Source organism: Musca domestica, unplaced genomic scaffold (assembly GCF_030504385.1).
Source record: "Musca domestica strain aabys unplaced genomic scaffold, Musca_domestica.polishedcontigs.V.1.1 286, whole genome shotgun sequence".
In the NCBI taxonomy this organism is placed as follows: domain Eukaryota; kingdom Metazoa; phylum Arthropoda; class Insecta; order Diptera; family Muscidae; genus Musca; species Musca domestica.
This window is the reverse complement of record NW_026712295.1, coordinates 69,749-86,077: the sequence shown is the minus strand read 5'-3', so window position 1 is coordinate 86,077 and position 16,329 is coordinate 69,749. Positions and strand designations below refer to the sequence as shown.

The window sequence follows — 16,329 nt, the reverse complement described above, 5'->3', positions numbered from 1 at the left end:
TTTGTTTGAATTGTTCCAATTTTAAGATACCTTTCGCTTTTTTGGTTTTTTTTTTTTTTTTTTGATAATATGCTGGTATATCGGCAGAGAGATCAAAGGTAGGGAGAAACACGCACCCACCCACATTAGAGTGAAACGATCAGCTCGAAATACATTTTGTTTCAAGTTGGGCGCCAACTTATGAAGGCTTCAGTTTCACTTGACCCGATTTTGACTTGATTACAATTTCGGAGGCGCAAGAATATTTTTAAAATCAGAGAAGGGTTATGACTTACTGTAAGGGCTTATATATGGCAGAATATAAAACAAGACCAGGTCTACTCGTAACACATTTTGTTTCAAGTTGGGCGCCAACTTATAAATGCTTCAGTTACACTTGATCCGATTTTGAACTCATGAACATTTATGAGTTCCAAGAATATTTTCCAAGTCAAGAAAACATTATGACTTACTTGCAGAATATAAAACAGGACCATATCTACCCGTAACACATTTTGTTTCAAGTTGGGCGCCAAGTTATGAAGGCTTCAGTTTCACGTGACCCGATTTTGACCTCATGAACATTTCTGAGATGCAAAATTATTTTCAAAATCAAGAAAGCATTATGACATACTGGAAGGACTAATATATGGCAGAATATAAAACAGGACCAGATCTACTCGTAACACAATTTTTTTTCAAGTTAGGTGCCTACTTTTAAAGGCTTCAGTTTCACTTGACCAGATTTCGACCTCATGAACATTTCTGAGATGCAAGAATATTTTCAAAATCAATAAAACATTATGACTTACTTGCAGAATATAAAACAGGACCAGATCTACTCGTAACACATTTTGTTTCAAATTGGGCGCCAACTTATAAAGGTTTCACTTTCACGTGACCCAATCTTCACTTGATTACATTTTCTGAGAAGCAAGAATATTTTCCAAATCAAGAAAACATTATGACTTACTGGAAGGGCTAATTTATTTCAGAATTTAAACCAGGACCAGGTAAATACAGCACCGCTTGATTTCAGTGAACGTAATTCTCTCGATACTCACAATCTGAGCCGTTGAAGAAGTAACAAAAAACCAGTAAGTTCGGCCGGACCGAACTTTGAATACCCTCCACCATTTAGAACGAATTTGGAAATTTTCGAAAAAGATAAGATTCGCCAAAAATTCTGCTAACATCTTAAAAATGCCGAATATAGCCGTTATATTAGGGTCTGTATGACGTGCACCTACATAGGCATTGTATATCACAAGCCATTACCATATTCAAATTCGGAACTTAAAATAAACGGTGAATAATGTAGCTAAAATCATCAAAATACCCTACATAGGGAGGTATCGTTATATCGGAGCTATACGAAGACCTGGACCTACATAGACAATTTTCTGTCACAGGCTGTAGCTTCCATTACCAACTTCAAATGCGACATCTCAAACAATTTTGGTGAGTATTGTAACCAAAATTGCCAAAATACCGAATATAGGGAGGTACTGATTATACATGGGGCCTATACGAAGACCTGGACCTGCATAGACAATTTTCTGTCACAGACTGTAGTCTCCATTTCGAACTTCCAATGCCAAATTTGAAACAATTCCGGTGAATAATGTCGCAAAAATCATCAAAATTCCGAATATAGGGAGATACCGTTATATGGGGGCTATAGGAAGATGTGGACCTGCACAGACAATTTTCTGTCACAGACTGTAGTTTCCATTACGAACTTTAACTACGTAATTTGAAACTATTACGGTCAATAATGTCGCTAAAATCATTAAAATACCGAATATAGGGAGGTACCGTTTAATGGGGCTATGCGAAGACGTGGACCTGCACAGACAATTTTCAGTCTCAGGCTGTAGTATTCATTACGAACTTCAAATGCCCAATTTAAAACAATTCCGGTGAATAATGTCGCAAAAATGATTAAAATACCAAATATAGGGAGGTACTGATATATGGGGCCAATAGGAAGACGTGGACCTGCATACACGATTTTCTGCCTTAGGCTGTAGTATTCATTACGAACTTCTAGCGCCAAATTTGAAACAATTCCGGTGAATAGTGATGCTAAAATCATTAAAATACCGAATATTGGGAGGTACAGTTATATGGGGGCTATACGAAGACGTGGACCTGCATAGACGATTTTCTGTCTCAGGCTGTAGTATCCATTTCGAGCTTCAAAGGCCAATTCAAATTCCGGTGAATAATGTCGCAAAAATCATCAAAATACCGAATATCGGTAGGTGCCGTTATATGGGGGCTATATGAAAACGTGGACCTACATGCATCACATTGACGAACTTAACCTGCCTACTGGCAAAATAAACATGTGTGCAAAATTTTAGCCTTCTATCTCAATTCGTTCGAAAGATAGCGTGATTATAACAGACAGACGGATGGACAGACACCATGGCAGACAGACGGAAAGGCAGACAGACAATCGTCTTAGAATTTTACGCTGATCAAGAATATATATACTTTGTTGGGTCTGACATGAGTATTTCGAGGAGTTACAAACGGAATGACAAAATTAATATACCCTCCACAGTATGGTGGAGGGTATAAGAACAATGTATTCAGAGAGTAACAAAATTGGGAGAAAAACAATATAAACAGAGAGTAACAAAATTGGGAGAAAAAAAATCTACACAGAGCGTTACGAAATTGGGAGAACATAAAAGAGCGACTCTCTGCCTAGGTCCTGATTTAAACAACCTGACCAATGTATAAATTAATTTCAAACGATTTTCGTTTTTCAAATCTCTTTCCGGCTCACCCCAATACACATCCATAGCATGCGATTGTATACCTTGTCTTATGTAGCGTAATTAGTTTCTTTTCATGCTCTTGGATTCCGTTTCACTTCCGAGCTAATGGAATTTGATTAAGTGATTGATGGATTTTTTTTTCAAATCATTTTTTTTGATATGAAATGAAAGTTCGAAAGATCAGTTATTAATAGGTTGAAAAAAGAAATAAAATTGTATCGAACTTATTTTAGATATGATAAATTCCAAAATCGACCAAAAAAGAAAAAAATGATTTTTGCTATGCCCGAAGGACCAAATGTCTTGCCATGAAGGAAAATGGATTATCCAGGCAAAGGAATTAGCTCTGGCTCAAAAATAGAGCCCCAACGATGAGCAGCCAATGGTCGCTCACCTCTCGTATTAATTGACCGTGGCATCAGAATAAATGTCGAATATTATCGCCAAAATATTCGGGAGGGTGTATTAAAGCCTTGGGCACGCAAACATTCAGCATAATCGTACTCAGCACGCGTGCACCTTCGGTTGGCTACCAGAACTCAAGCGTACGCCATGGTGATGGTGTGGGCCGCCATAACAACCGATGGTCGCTCTCCGCTCGTATTAATCGACCGTGGAAAGCAAAAAATGTCGGAAATAGCATCGAATTTTAGAATAAGTTTAGATTTGTCCGAATTGGTCACCTTTGGCACGAATTATGGCCTTCAAACGGCAAATGAAACCGTCACACGCTGCCCGAATGTTGCTCTGCCGTATTTTGGCCCATTCCCGGCGTAGCGCTTGCCTGATGTGATCGACACTTTGGTATTTTTTAGTGCCAACCTTGCTTTACAAAATACTCCAGACACAATAGTCCAACGGACTGGTATCCGGAGATTTTGGTGGCCATTGAGCGCTGGAAATGAAGCGAGGAATCTCATTTTGTAACCATTCTTGGGCGGCGCGTGCTGAGTCTGGTTGGAATGTCCAAGATCTGCGGCCAAAATGTTTGCGTGCCCAAGGCTTTAATACACCTCCAGAATATTTTCGCTATAATATTCCGCATTTATTCTGATGCTACGGTCGATTAAAACTAGCGGAGAGCGAGCATCGGCTGTTATGGCGGCCCACACCACCATTACCATGGCCGGCGCTTAAGTTCTGGTGGCCAATCGAACGTGCACATTTTCAGCTGACCTCTTTGGCAGGTAAACACGACCATTTTATTTGTTTAAAAACTGCTCATCAGAGAAAACCAAATTCGGCAATTCACCATTTTCGGCCTAGCGAAGCAACTCTTTGCCTCTTTTGAGATTATTTTCTTTCTATTGCGGTGTAAGTTCTTGCACTTTTTGGAATTTCAATGGCTTTTCGCCGAGCTCATTTTTCAATATTTGGCGAATGGAATATTGCGATATGTTCAGCTCACGAGCCATTTTTCGGCCACTGCAACTTCGCTTCTTTACTTTTCGAACCATTTCTGCTGATGTTGCTGTTTTCTACCGTCCACTTCCTTGACGTGGGCCCAACGAGCGATGGTACGAGACACAAAAGATTTATTCACATTTAAATGCGGGAATGCTCTAACAATAGCCACTTGTGATTCCAGTCAAATATAAACAAATCACACTATCACGACGCTTGAATTCCATCACGAATAACTTTTTTTCTGGAAAATTCTAACCCAAATGCTTTGGTACGCTTGTAAACAATATAATGAGCTGTCACTGGAATAATTTTAGCAGCTGTCGGACGAGTGGCTTGGAAATGACAGCAGTTTGAAGTTGGTTGCAGTTTTTTCATCTCACCCTGTATGGGGCCTATACGAAGACCTGGACCTGCATAGACAATTTTCTGTCACCAGCTGTGGTACCTATAAGGAGCTTCAAATACGAAATTTCAAACAATTTCGGTAAATAGTGTACCTAAAATCGTCAAAATACCGAATATAGGGAGGTACTGATATATTTGGACCTATACGAAGACGTGAGTCTGCCTACACAATTTTTCGTCATAGGCTGTAGTACCCATTACAAAACGTAAATACGAAATTTAAAACAACTCCTGTGAATAATGTAGCTACAATCGTCAAAATATCGAATTCAGTGGGGTACCGTTGTCTGTGGGTTATACGATATCATGGTCCTACATATAGACATTTCTCTTCCAGGGGGTAAAGAGCTTAGAAAGAACTTCCAGTATGGATTTTTACACAATTCCAAATGAAAAATGTAGCTATAGAATATAGGTAGAATATAGGGTAGAAGGTATCGTTATATGGGAGATATACGATATCGTGGTGATAAAGTACTCAGGTGATAAAGTACTCAGAAGGAACTTCTTTTGTGGATTTTCAGATAAATTCATTGAAAAATTTAGCTACAATCATCAAAGCACCAAATATCGCGGGGTACCATTATATGGGGGCTATACGATATCGTGGACCGATATAAGCCACCTTTTTTCTCCAATATCTTCGGCAAATAATATTACCTGCAAGCAGTTCAATCTCTAATGCAACACATACGACACTTTCTTTTTGTTTTCCTCTAAAAGAAAAAAAAAACTGTCTTGACTGCGAGACTCTTTAAGCCCACTTGTGTCAATATTTCATCCGTCGTCGTCTGCTACAACGACAGACTGTAATCATTCCAGTTTCAGGGGAAAATTTGTAAAATGATAATTATTTTTTTTCGCGCCAATGTAAATAAGAAAGCTTGTTGATGATTAGTCTTCAGGTTTTTTCTTACTTGTTATCTCACCTCAATGCAGTCGGGGAAGGTAGAAAGGTAAGGTGACAGAAGAAAATATAAATTGTCAAGGGGAATTACAAGTTGTCTGTTTGGTGAGCGCAGAGCTTAGGCGTAGGCATGCTTAGGTTACAATGGGAGTATTCACGAAGCAAACTAGAGATATGTAGATGAAACCAAAAGTCGACTCTTCAATTTTTTCCGAAAGTCAAAACCTGTAAGTCTTTCAATCAGACTTTTGAAACCAAAATTGATTTATGATGGTTGCAGCTGTAGTTCCGCCAAACATGTAAGTCATTAGTTCTTACAGGGCCATATAGTAAACCTGGAACCAGTGAGTCAGTAGTCTATTCTTCCAATCCATCCAAAAATATTTGGATGTGTGAAATATGAAAGGAATTGGGTGCTTATTCAGCTTTCTTTGGACATTTTTTTTCAAAATTTTGAACCCTTCGCGGGGGAAGTACCAGATGAAGTACACCGATACATCCTATTTTCACATTAGGTCTTGTGTTAGTAAAAATAATGGCATGTGTGAAATTTTGTAAAGAACCGAATGCTTATTTCGAATTGTATGATAGTTTTGATTATTCAAAATTATTGCCCTTGCGGGGGAGGTACCAGAAGAAATGGTCGGATCCTTACCATCTTTATAAAAGATTTTGTGTTGATGGAAATATTGAGATTTGCAAGTCTGAATGGAATCAGGTGTTAATTTCGCGTTTTAGGAGCTTCATGGGTATTCAAAATTTTAACCCTTTGTTCTGGAGGTACCATAACGAGTAGATCGCTATATTCCATCTTCACAGCAGATTTTGTTTTAGTAGAAATAATGGAATATCCGAAATATTAAGATAACTGGATGCTTTTTTCGGATTTAATAATCCTTTCGGTTATTCAAAACTTTGACCCTTTGTGGGGGAGGTACCAGAAAAAATGGTCCGATCTCTATCATCTTTATAACATATATTGTGTTGATGGAGATATTGAGATGTGCCAAGTCTGTATAGAATCGGATGTTAATTTCGAATCTTATGAGCTTAATGAATTTTCAAAATGTTGACCCTTTTGTAGGGGAGGTACCAGAAGGAGTGGACTTGTATATTCCATCTTCACACCAGACGTTGGATCAATAAAAGTATTGTGATGTGTGAAATTTGAAGACAATCAGACACTTGCATCACATTTTATAGGAGTTATAATTATTCCAAATGTTGACTCTTTGTTGGGGAGGTACTTGATGGAGTGGACTAATATTTTCCATTTTCGCACCTGACCTAGCACTGATGCAAATATAAGGATTTGCAAAGTTGGAGCAAAATCGGATTATCCTTTCTCTTTCTGTGCAATAAAATATTTTCTTTGAAAATTTCGGGGGAAGGACCAGAAGGAGTGGTCCGATTTTTCTCATCTCCGAACTCGATCGAAGTTTAATTATTATTAAACTGTACCAATTAAGACGATGTACCAAGTTTGGAATAAATCGTGTACTCCTTTCGAGAGGGTCTAACACCGTTATTTCGATGAGGCACGTTTTGGCCGTATCAAATGATATATATTCTCTAGGAAAATGTGATTGGCAGTGTGAAAAATATTGAACATATTCCCCCTCTTCTTGGATACTTGGATGCTCTCTACCAGTTTAGATGGCTCGAATAAAAATAATATTCCCTTTTTTAAATCCCCTAGTCTAAGTAACCCCTAAACTTCTGTTAATCTCATTGAAACATTGTAGTTGTTCTTGTTGTTTTTTATATTCTACCATTAAAATTACTTAATACATTTCAATTTATTATCGCCCAACCAGACCTTGTCTAGCAGCAGCAGCATCGGCGATTAAGCAAAATATCCAGTTTTTGAAATGTTTTTGCATTTAATCTAATATTTCAATAATTATCAAAAACAAAACGGCACAACCATAATCTGGATTTTCGGGTTTAAAATAAACTGGGCGTAATTTTTCTAATAACTTTGCCAAGCGAAATTGTTGTTTTTTTCAATTGTTTGATAAGATATGAGCGGGCTAATCTCTGCCTCACCCCGCGCCTTAAAAATTTCGCAAGTATTTTGAGGAGCTCCAAATCATTTACAAATGCTGATTTGAAGACAACAGCAAAACATGGAATAATTAGTTTCATTTTTTTCTTTTCTTTTGTTGTTGTTGTTTTTTTAGTAAGAAAAACATGTGAAAAGAAATGATGAATTATTATTTCACAGATGTACAAACAACAACGCGGTGAAAAGATAAAGAAAAGTCATGCATGCACTTGGTTTTGCCACAGTAACTGAAAAAAATGTTGACTTTTAGAGGAATTTTGAAATTAGAAAATGTCTGGAAAGTTTCATTGAAACCAGATCAAGGCAAGAGTTCCTCAAAGAGCCTCAATTTAAAAATTGGCTTGACTGTGACTACCATGGTTATTGATACGTTCAAAACGTGCCTGGTCGAAATAACGGTTTTAGACCATATGTCTCTTTGGACTAAATCCGTTTCAGGACATTTGGAGTCGATCTAGCGATGTCCGTCTGTCTGGCTGGCTGGTGCGCACGACAACTCTCGAAGGGAGTATCCGATGTGATCCAAACTTGGTATATCGTAATATTATTATTAAACTTCGATCGAGTTCGGAGATGGACAGTATCGGTCCACTTATTCTGGTACCTCCCACACAAAAGACCGACATTTTCAAAAAATAAATTTTCTGCATAGAGAGAGAATCGATAATCTGATTTTGCTCCAACTTAGCGCATCCTGATATTTGCATCAGTGCTAGGTCAGGTGCGAAAATGGACAATAACGGTTTACTCCATCAAGTACCTCCCCCCACAAAGGTTCAAAATGTTGAATAATTATAACTTTTATAAAATGTGATGTAAGAGTCCGATTGTCTTCAAATTATACACACCACAATATTTTTATTAACCCAAGGCCTGGGGTGAAGATGGAAAGTATCGGTCCACTCTTTTTGATACCTCCCTCACAAAGGGTCAAAATTTTAAAAATACCCATTAAGCTCATAAAACGCTAAATTAACATCCGATTCCATTCTGCCTTGGCAAATCTCTATATATTCATCAACACAAGCTCTGTTATAAAGATGAGAGGGATCGGATCATTTCTTCTGGTACCTCCCTCACAAAGGGTCAACATTTTTAATAACCAAAACGATCATAAAATCCGCAATAAGCATCCGGTTCTCTTCATAATTCACACATCCCATTATTTCTACTAACGCAAGATCTAATGTGAAGATGGTATATATCGGTCCATTCCCTCTGGTACCTACCCCACAAAGGGTCAAAATTTTGAATATCAATGGCGCTCATAAAACACGAACTTAATATCCGATTCCATTTAGACTTTGTACATCTCAATAATTCCATCAACACAAGCTCTCTTATAAAAATGGAACTAATCGGACCATATCTTCTGGTACCTTCCACACAATGGGTCAAAGTTTTGAATAAACGATCATAAAATCCGAAATAAGCATCCAGTTCTCTTCATAATGCAATGCATACAAACATTTTTGCTAACAAAAGATCTGTTGAGAAGATGATATATATTTGCGAACCCCTTCTGGTACCTCACCTACAAAGGGTCGCAATTCTCCGAAAACTGAGGCCGATTTTTTTCTTTGAAAAAAAAAATCCTAAGAAACTTGAGGCTGTTTTCTATAGGGAAAACTACTCAGGAAACTGAGGTATATTTTTTTTGTCTATAAAGAACAAATCCTCAGAAAACTGAGGCCGTTTTTTCTGTAGAGAAAAAAAATCCTCAGAAAACTGAGGCCGTTTTTTTCTGTAGAGAAAAAAAATCCTCAGAGAAAACTGAGGCTGATTTTTTTTTCCTCAGAAAACTGAAGTCGATTTTTTTTCTATGGAGAAAAAATCCTCAGGAAACTGAGGTCGATTTTTTTCTATAGGGAAAAAATCCTCAGAAAACTGAGGTCGATTTTTTTCTATAGAGAAAAAATCCTCAGAAAACTGAGGTCGATTTTTTTCTATAGAGAAAAAATCCTCAGAAGACTGAGGTCGATTTTTTTCTATAGAGAAAAAATCCTCAGAGAAAACTGAGGTCGATTTTTTTCTATAGAGAAAAAATCCTCAGAGAAAACTGAGGTCGATTTTTTTCTATAGAGAAAAAATCCTCAGAGAAAACTGAGGTCGATTTTTTTCTATAGAGAAAAAATCCTCAGAAAACTGAGGTCGATTTTTTTCTATAGAGAAAAAATCCTCAGAAAACTGAGGGCGATTTTTTTCTATAGAGAAAAAATCCTCAGAAAACTGAGGGCGATTTTTTTCTATAGAGAAAAAATCCTCAGAGAAAACTGAGGCTGATTTTTTTCTATAGAGAAAAAATCCTCAGTGAAAACTGAGGCTGATTTTTTTCTATAGAGAAAAAATCCTCAGAGAAAACTGAAGCTGATTTTTTTTCTATAGAAAAAAAATACTTGGACAGCCGAGGCTAATTTTTTTTCTATAGAGAAAAAATCCTCAGAAAACTGAGGTCGATTTTTTTCTATAGAGAAAAAATCCTCAGAAAACTGAGGTCGATTTTTTTCTATAGAGAAAAAATCCTCAGAAAACTGAGGGCGATTTTTTTCTATAGAGAAAAAATACTCAGAAAACTGAGGGCGATTTTTTTCTATAGAGAAAAAATCCTCAGAGAAAACTGAGGCTGATTTTTTTCTATAGAGAAAAAATCCTCAGAGAAAACTGAGGCTGATTTTTTTCTATAGAGAAAAAATCCTCAGAGAAAACTGAGGCTGATTTTTTTCTATAGAAAAAAAAATACTTGGACAGCCGAGGCTAATTTTTTTTTCTATAGAGAAAACCACTTAGGAAACTGAGGTAGAATTTTTTCTATAGAAAAAAATCCTTAGACAACAGAGGCTGATTTTTTTCTATAGAGAAAGAATACTTGGGGAACTGAGGCTATTTTATTCTATAGAGAAAAATCCTCAGGAAACACAGGCTGATTTTTTAGAGAAAAATTATTTTTATTTAGTTCCGATACGAAATGGTCATATTGGTCCATTCTTTCGGAACCTATGCCATATAGGGTTAGCAATTTGAATAATCATAACAGAAGTCAAAATATATTTAAATAATCGAACATTGGCAGAGGGTATACATCTGTCGTAAAAACCGCCTGATTCTTTTTGACTTATTTATATAAAATTATATCATATTTAGCTCACAAAAACTCATCCTACTCACCTTGGCCGCGGCGAAACCATCTGGATTGCAACTGGGCAATAAATGTATTTCCGTTGTATTCAATAGCTGTTGAATTTCCCCGACATTTTCATAATTTTTCACAAGATATTGAGCCAAATATACGATCATTTGACGACCCAACGTCTCGTCGCCATGGATGTTGGCGGTTACTTTTACTACGGGACGCAACAAATCACCCGCACTGGCATCTTCACCCGGTGCCGACAGAGCCAAAACATTTAGATCGCGTTTTTGCAAGGATTTACCGATTGAATACGCACGCGCCAAATGGGGATATTCTTCCTGTAGGCGAGCGAACAACGAACGAATTTCTCCGTTATTTAGATATTTGGGCGCCACCAGGAAATCTTCATTTTCTTGCGACGACGCAGACGCATCACCATAGACACCACGACTTAGAACACAACATAACAGTAGCGAAACGAAGAACATGAATTTACGACACGACCACTGTGAGTCACGACGACTACTTGTTGGATAACGTCGAACGCCATTGCTTCTAGAACGCAGCAGTGTCGCACCTGCGCACATTTTTTCTCTTTTTTTCATTCACAAATCACTTGGGTGGCTTAAAATTTTTCCACCGGGCCACACAAAAAATTGGATTTAAATTTCTTTTCTTTGGCGACACTTTGTATTTTTTTTTTTTTTTGCTACTTTGTGCAAAACATGTAGCCCCTGTAATCTTTTTTCCAATACTTTTTTTTACTTGGATTTTTAACACCTCTTATTATATTTCTTTTTATTATTTGCTGACGTTGAGAGGTCGATTTCTCCCTCTCTCTTTGTATGACTGATGCACTTGGAATTCTTTGTTGTTGCTGCTGCTGTTGCCTTTGTCACGACACTGCTTCTTTTTGTAACACACAATATAATTTTCTTTATTTTTTATATTTATTATTTAATTTTCTTATTAATTAAAACATAATATAAACAAAAAGAAACGAAAACAAGACACCGAGACGAGACGAGTAAAGTAAGCGAACGAAACAAAAACCGGACGTGAATTTGTTGTGTTTATGGTCTTGTCAAACACAACTAGGGATGGCACATCGAACTATGCAGTCAACATCGATGGTGGCGATAGTTTGTTATTTGGCAGCAATATCGATTGATGAGTCAATGCAGTGTTGCCAGATGAAATTTTAGACTCATATATGATTAGTTGAGAGATGCCTGTAATTAATGGGGATTTTTTACAACAAACCGAAAAAAGAATGGGTATTTTGAAGGGAAGTCTTAAAATATGATTTAAATACGACATTTCAAAGGAACGGAAGGCAATTTAATACAAACTACAGACAATCATGGTACAATCAATGAAGTGAAGTAATATAAACATATGTTTACAATTTTTTTTAAAATTATTAATTTGACAACATATCTTTGTCAAAATTTGTATTTATAAATCCATTGTACATATACAAATCAGAGATGGGAACTTCTTTTTATGTAGTGAAATGTGACAATGTAAATTACAGAAAATGCAGAGATGGGAATGCTTTTTTGAAATGGCTTTAACTTCTTAATTTTACCATACAGAGAATAGGGTGTGGATATTTTAGGGAAAGGTTCTAGAGAAAAATAAACTGGATATTCTAGATAAATTTTTGGGAAACGATCGTGGAAATTTTAATGAACGATTTAAAAGAAATTTCTGATCGAAGAATGTATACATTTTGAGAACTTCGAGAAACATTTAATCATGGTACAATAAAAAGGTAAAGTAGAGCTCCCAGCTGATTAAATTTTTTTCTAAGTGTGCCCGACTTCTGCCTATTTTTTGGTATGTATTTGTTGTTGTAAAAAATAAAAACAAAATGTTTTGAAAATCAATGATTCAATATTGCATTCGGCAAATATTGAAAAATGAGCTCGGGGAAAAGGCATTGAAATTCCAAAAAGTGCAAGAACTTACACCGCAGCAGAATGAAAATAGACTCAAAAGAGTTGCTTCGCTTGGGCGAAAGTGGTGAACTGCCGAATTTGGTTTTCTCTGATATGAAAACATTCGTTGTCCAGCAGTTTGTAAACAAACAAAATGATCGTGTTTACTTGCCAAAGAGGTTAGCTGAAAATGTGCACTTTCGGTTGGCCACCAGAACTCAGGCGCCGCCCATCGTCATTGTGGGGGTCGCCATAACAGCGGATGGTCGCTCTCTGCTCGTATTAATCGTCCGTGGCATCAGAATAAATGTCGAATATTATCGCGAAAATATTCTGGAGGGTGTATTAAAGCCTTGGGCCGCAAATTTTTTGACCGTAGACTTTGGACATTCCAACAGGACTCAGCACCATCGCACTCAGCTAGCGCCACCCAAGAATGGTTACAAACTAAGATTCCTCGCTTCATTTCCAGCGCACCTTCCAGGCCACCAAATCTCCGGATACCAATCCGTTGGGCTATTGTGTCTGGAGCATGGCAGAAGAATACAAGTAGATGCATCAACGCTTGGGAGCATTGATATGTCAAAAAAATTGTGCCGATGTGCCGATGCGTCTACCTATATGCTTCTACCATGGTCTGGAGTATTTTGGAAAGCAAGGTTGGCACTAAAAAAATACCAAAGTTTCGATCACCTCAACCAAGCGCTTCGCCGGGAATAGACCAAAATACCGCAGAGCAACATTCGGGCAGCGTGTGACGATTTCATTGGCCGTTGGAAGGCCATAATCTGGCAGTCCTAGCAGCTGTCTCGATGCGTCTACCTATATTCTTCTACCATGAACTCTATTTTCTCTGTTGCCTTTTTAGGGACATGGAAATCGATAAGTGACCACAGTAGGGTTATACAAATCAATGTTTCATTGCTGCTTTTAACTATTGTGAATTAAATATTGAAATCTGCCCTGACACTCTCTCACGTAAGGCGAAAAAATCAACACGAAGAAAGAAAAATTTGGAAAATTTTCAATTCAACAGCTTCAAAAGTCTTCAGAGTTGTGGAAAAACGTATCCTCTTAAATGTGTGTGGATAAAAATTATCAAAATATAAAAGCTCCCTTCAAGGGCCCAGGAAAATAAGCAAATAATCAACATCCTCCATCCAATCGACCAAAGGCACACCAACAACAACAACATCGGCAGACAAGAAAAAGATTGAGTAATTTTTTTAGCAAAGAAAACAACAGACGGACAAGCAGGTAGTTCACACACACACACACACGTATACCACTACTACTACTACGTTGTTGTCGTCTCGTTAAAGTCTAGACGATCACCACTTACCTAGAACAAGGAAGCTAGGAAAGAAGAACTCACAAAGGCGTACATTAACCTTGAAACAATGCCCAACTCAAGAGCCTCGGCCGCGGCCGAAGTGGTCCACACTGGATCCGGACCCCAGCCATTGGTGAAAATTGGCCACTATCTGCTGGGTGCTACTTTGGGCACGGGCACCTTTGGTAAGGTCAAAATTGGCGAACATCAAATGACCAAACATAAGGTGGCGGTGAAGATTCTGAACAGGCAAAAAATCAAATCCCTCGATGTGGTGGGCAAGATTAGACGTGAAATTCAAAATCTAAAACTCTTCCGACATCCCCACATTATCAAGTTGTATCAGGTGATATCCACACCCACGGATATTTTCATGATCATGGAATATGTCAGTGGTGGCGAGCTCTTCGATTACATTGTCAAGCATGGCAAGCTGCAGGAACACGAGGCCAGGCGTTTCTTCCAGCAAATTATTTCCGGTGTGGACTATTGCCATCGCCATATGATTGTCCATCGTGACTTGAAACCGGAAAATCTGCTGTTGGACCACAATCGCCATGTGAAAATTGCCGATTTCGGTTTGTCCAACATGATGTTGGATGGTGAGTTCCTGAGGACATCATGTGGCTCCCCGAATTATGCTGCTCCTGAAGTTATCTCGGGCAAGTTGTATGCCGGTCCTGAGGTAGACATCTGGTCATGTGGTGTAATTTTATATGCCCTGCTGTGTGGCACCTTGCCTTTTGACGATGAACATGTTCCAACCTTGTTCCGGAAAATCAAATCTGGCATTTTCCCCATACCGGAATATTTGAATAAGCAGGTGGTGAATTTGGTGTGTCAAATGTTACAGGTGGATCCGCTGAAGCGAGCCAACATCGAGGAGATTAAAAAACATGAATGGTTCCAAAAGGATTTGCCATCCTATCTCTTTCCCTCTTCGATTGAACAGGATTCCAATGTCATTGATACCTATGCAGTGTCGGAGGTATGTTCGAAATTCGGTGTCAAGGAACAGGAGGTGCACAATGCTCTGCTGAGTGGTGATCCCCATGACCAATTGGCCATTGCCTATCATTTGATAATTGACAACAAGCGTTTTGCTGATGAGGCTGCCAAGACGGAAATAAATAATTTCTTTGTTGCCGGCTCACCACCGCCGGCGGCCCACTCACCAAATGAGCCGCAAGATCCTAATTTTGGTGGTGGATCTTCATCGGGTACCTCCACGCCGGGTAGAACGTCCTTGACACCATCCATGAAACCCCATCCGGAACGTATAGCGCCCCTGCGCGAACGGCAACTGGCCATGGCAGTACAGGCCCAGGGAGGTGGAGCCTTCCCCGAGAAGGCTGCCCGCGGTACACCCATTAAACGGGCCAAATGGCATTTGGGTATACGTTCGCAGAGTAAACCCAACGATATTATGTTGGAGGTTTATCGTGCCATGAAAGCCTTGGATTATGAATGGAAAATCATCAATCCCTATCATGTTCGGGTGCGCCGTCAAAATCTGAAAAATGGTACCTATTCCAAGATGTCTTTGCAGCTATATCAGGTGGATGCCAAAAGTTATTTGCTCGACTTCAAGTCGCTGACCAACGATGAAGTGGAACAGGGTGATGATGTTATTTTGGAAAGTCTAACACCACCACCGTTGAGTCACTCCGGGGTAATGCCACCCCAGCCCACGGGCCATCATACAATGGAATTTTTTGAAATGTGTGCTGCTCTTATTATACAGCTGGCCCGTTGAAGTGGAGGTGGGACTATTTTTCAAAAAAAAAAAAATTATTTTCATAATTTTATAAGCTATCCCAAAGTCGTACTATGTATCAGCTCAAGGCGTCGTAATGGCCTTGATATATTCTATCTATCGTAAATGTAAACGAAAACTACATGCATCAAAATAATTATTATTGTTGTTTATTTAGAAATTATTATTATTATTATTCTATTTTATATTCCAAATATATATCTTTAATCGCCCCTCACCCAAAAATTGTCTCTCTCCCCACGCTATTGGCTTTTAAAAAAGAAAATTTTCTTTGTTGGCTTGTTTTGTTGATTTTCTTGGAATTTTAATTTTTAAAATATTATTAGTGTTTTTTTTTAAATATGCAAATATTTAAAGGCAACCACATAGCCATTTTATTTTATTTTTATTTTCTTTCAAAGGCAATATCATCTAATGTATGGCATGATTTATTATTTTAATTTTTTCTCTTTGTATTAGTATTGTAAGTTTTATTTCTTCTGTTAATAAAGGTTAAGTGCTATTCAGAAAAAAAGTATTAACAAAAAATGGAATATGAATAGTTTGTTTTTATTTTGATCGGAACTAATTTCAATGAAGGGCAAGTAT

General features: G+C 37.9%; 2 protein-coding genes across 2 annotated transcripts in view; one reads left to right on the top strand and one right to left on the bottom strand.

The window, feature by feature from the left end:
• Positions 1–11,793, bottom strand: part of LOC101900836 (carboxypeptidase D) — a 75,237-nt gene extending 63,444 nt beyond the window's left edge. Inside the window, exon 1 of the mRNA XM_059124377.1 lies at positions 10,724–11,793. Within this exon, the coding sequence (XP_058980360.1) occupies positions 10,724–11,293 (570 nt within the window). The 5' untranslated portion in view covers positions 11,294–11,793. The remainder of the gene's footprint in view (positions 1–10,723) is intronic.
• A 1,785-nt stretch (positions 11,794–13,578) lies between these two features.
• On the top strand, positions 13,579–16,274 carry LOC101899168 (5'-AMP-activated protein kinase catalytic subunit alpha-2). The gene has a single exon (XM_011292765.3). The coding sequence runs from the start codon at positions 14,032–14,034 to the stop codon at positions 15,718–15,720; it is 1,689 nt and encodes a 562-aa protein (XP_011291067.1). The 5' UTR covers positions 13,579–14,031; the 3' UTR covers positions 15,721–16,274.
• The last annotated feature ends 55 nt before the right edge of the window (positions 16,275–16,329 follow it).

What these genes read in the sequence shown, in the direction of transcription:
- LOC101899168 (XM_011292765.3), top strand. Translation starts at nt 14,032, where the DNA reads ATGCCCAACTCAAGAGCCTCGGCCGCGGCCGAAGTGGTCCACACTGGA.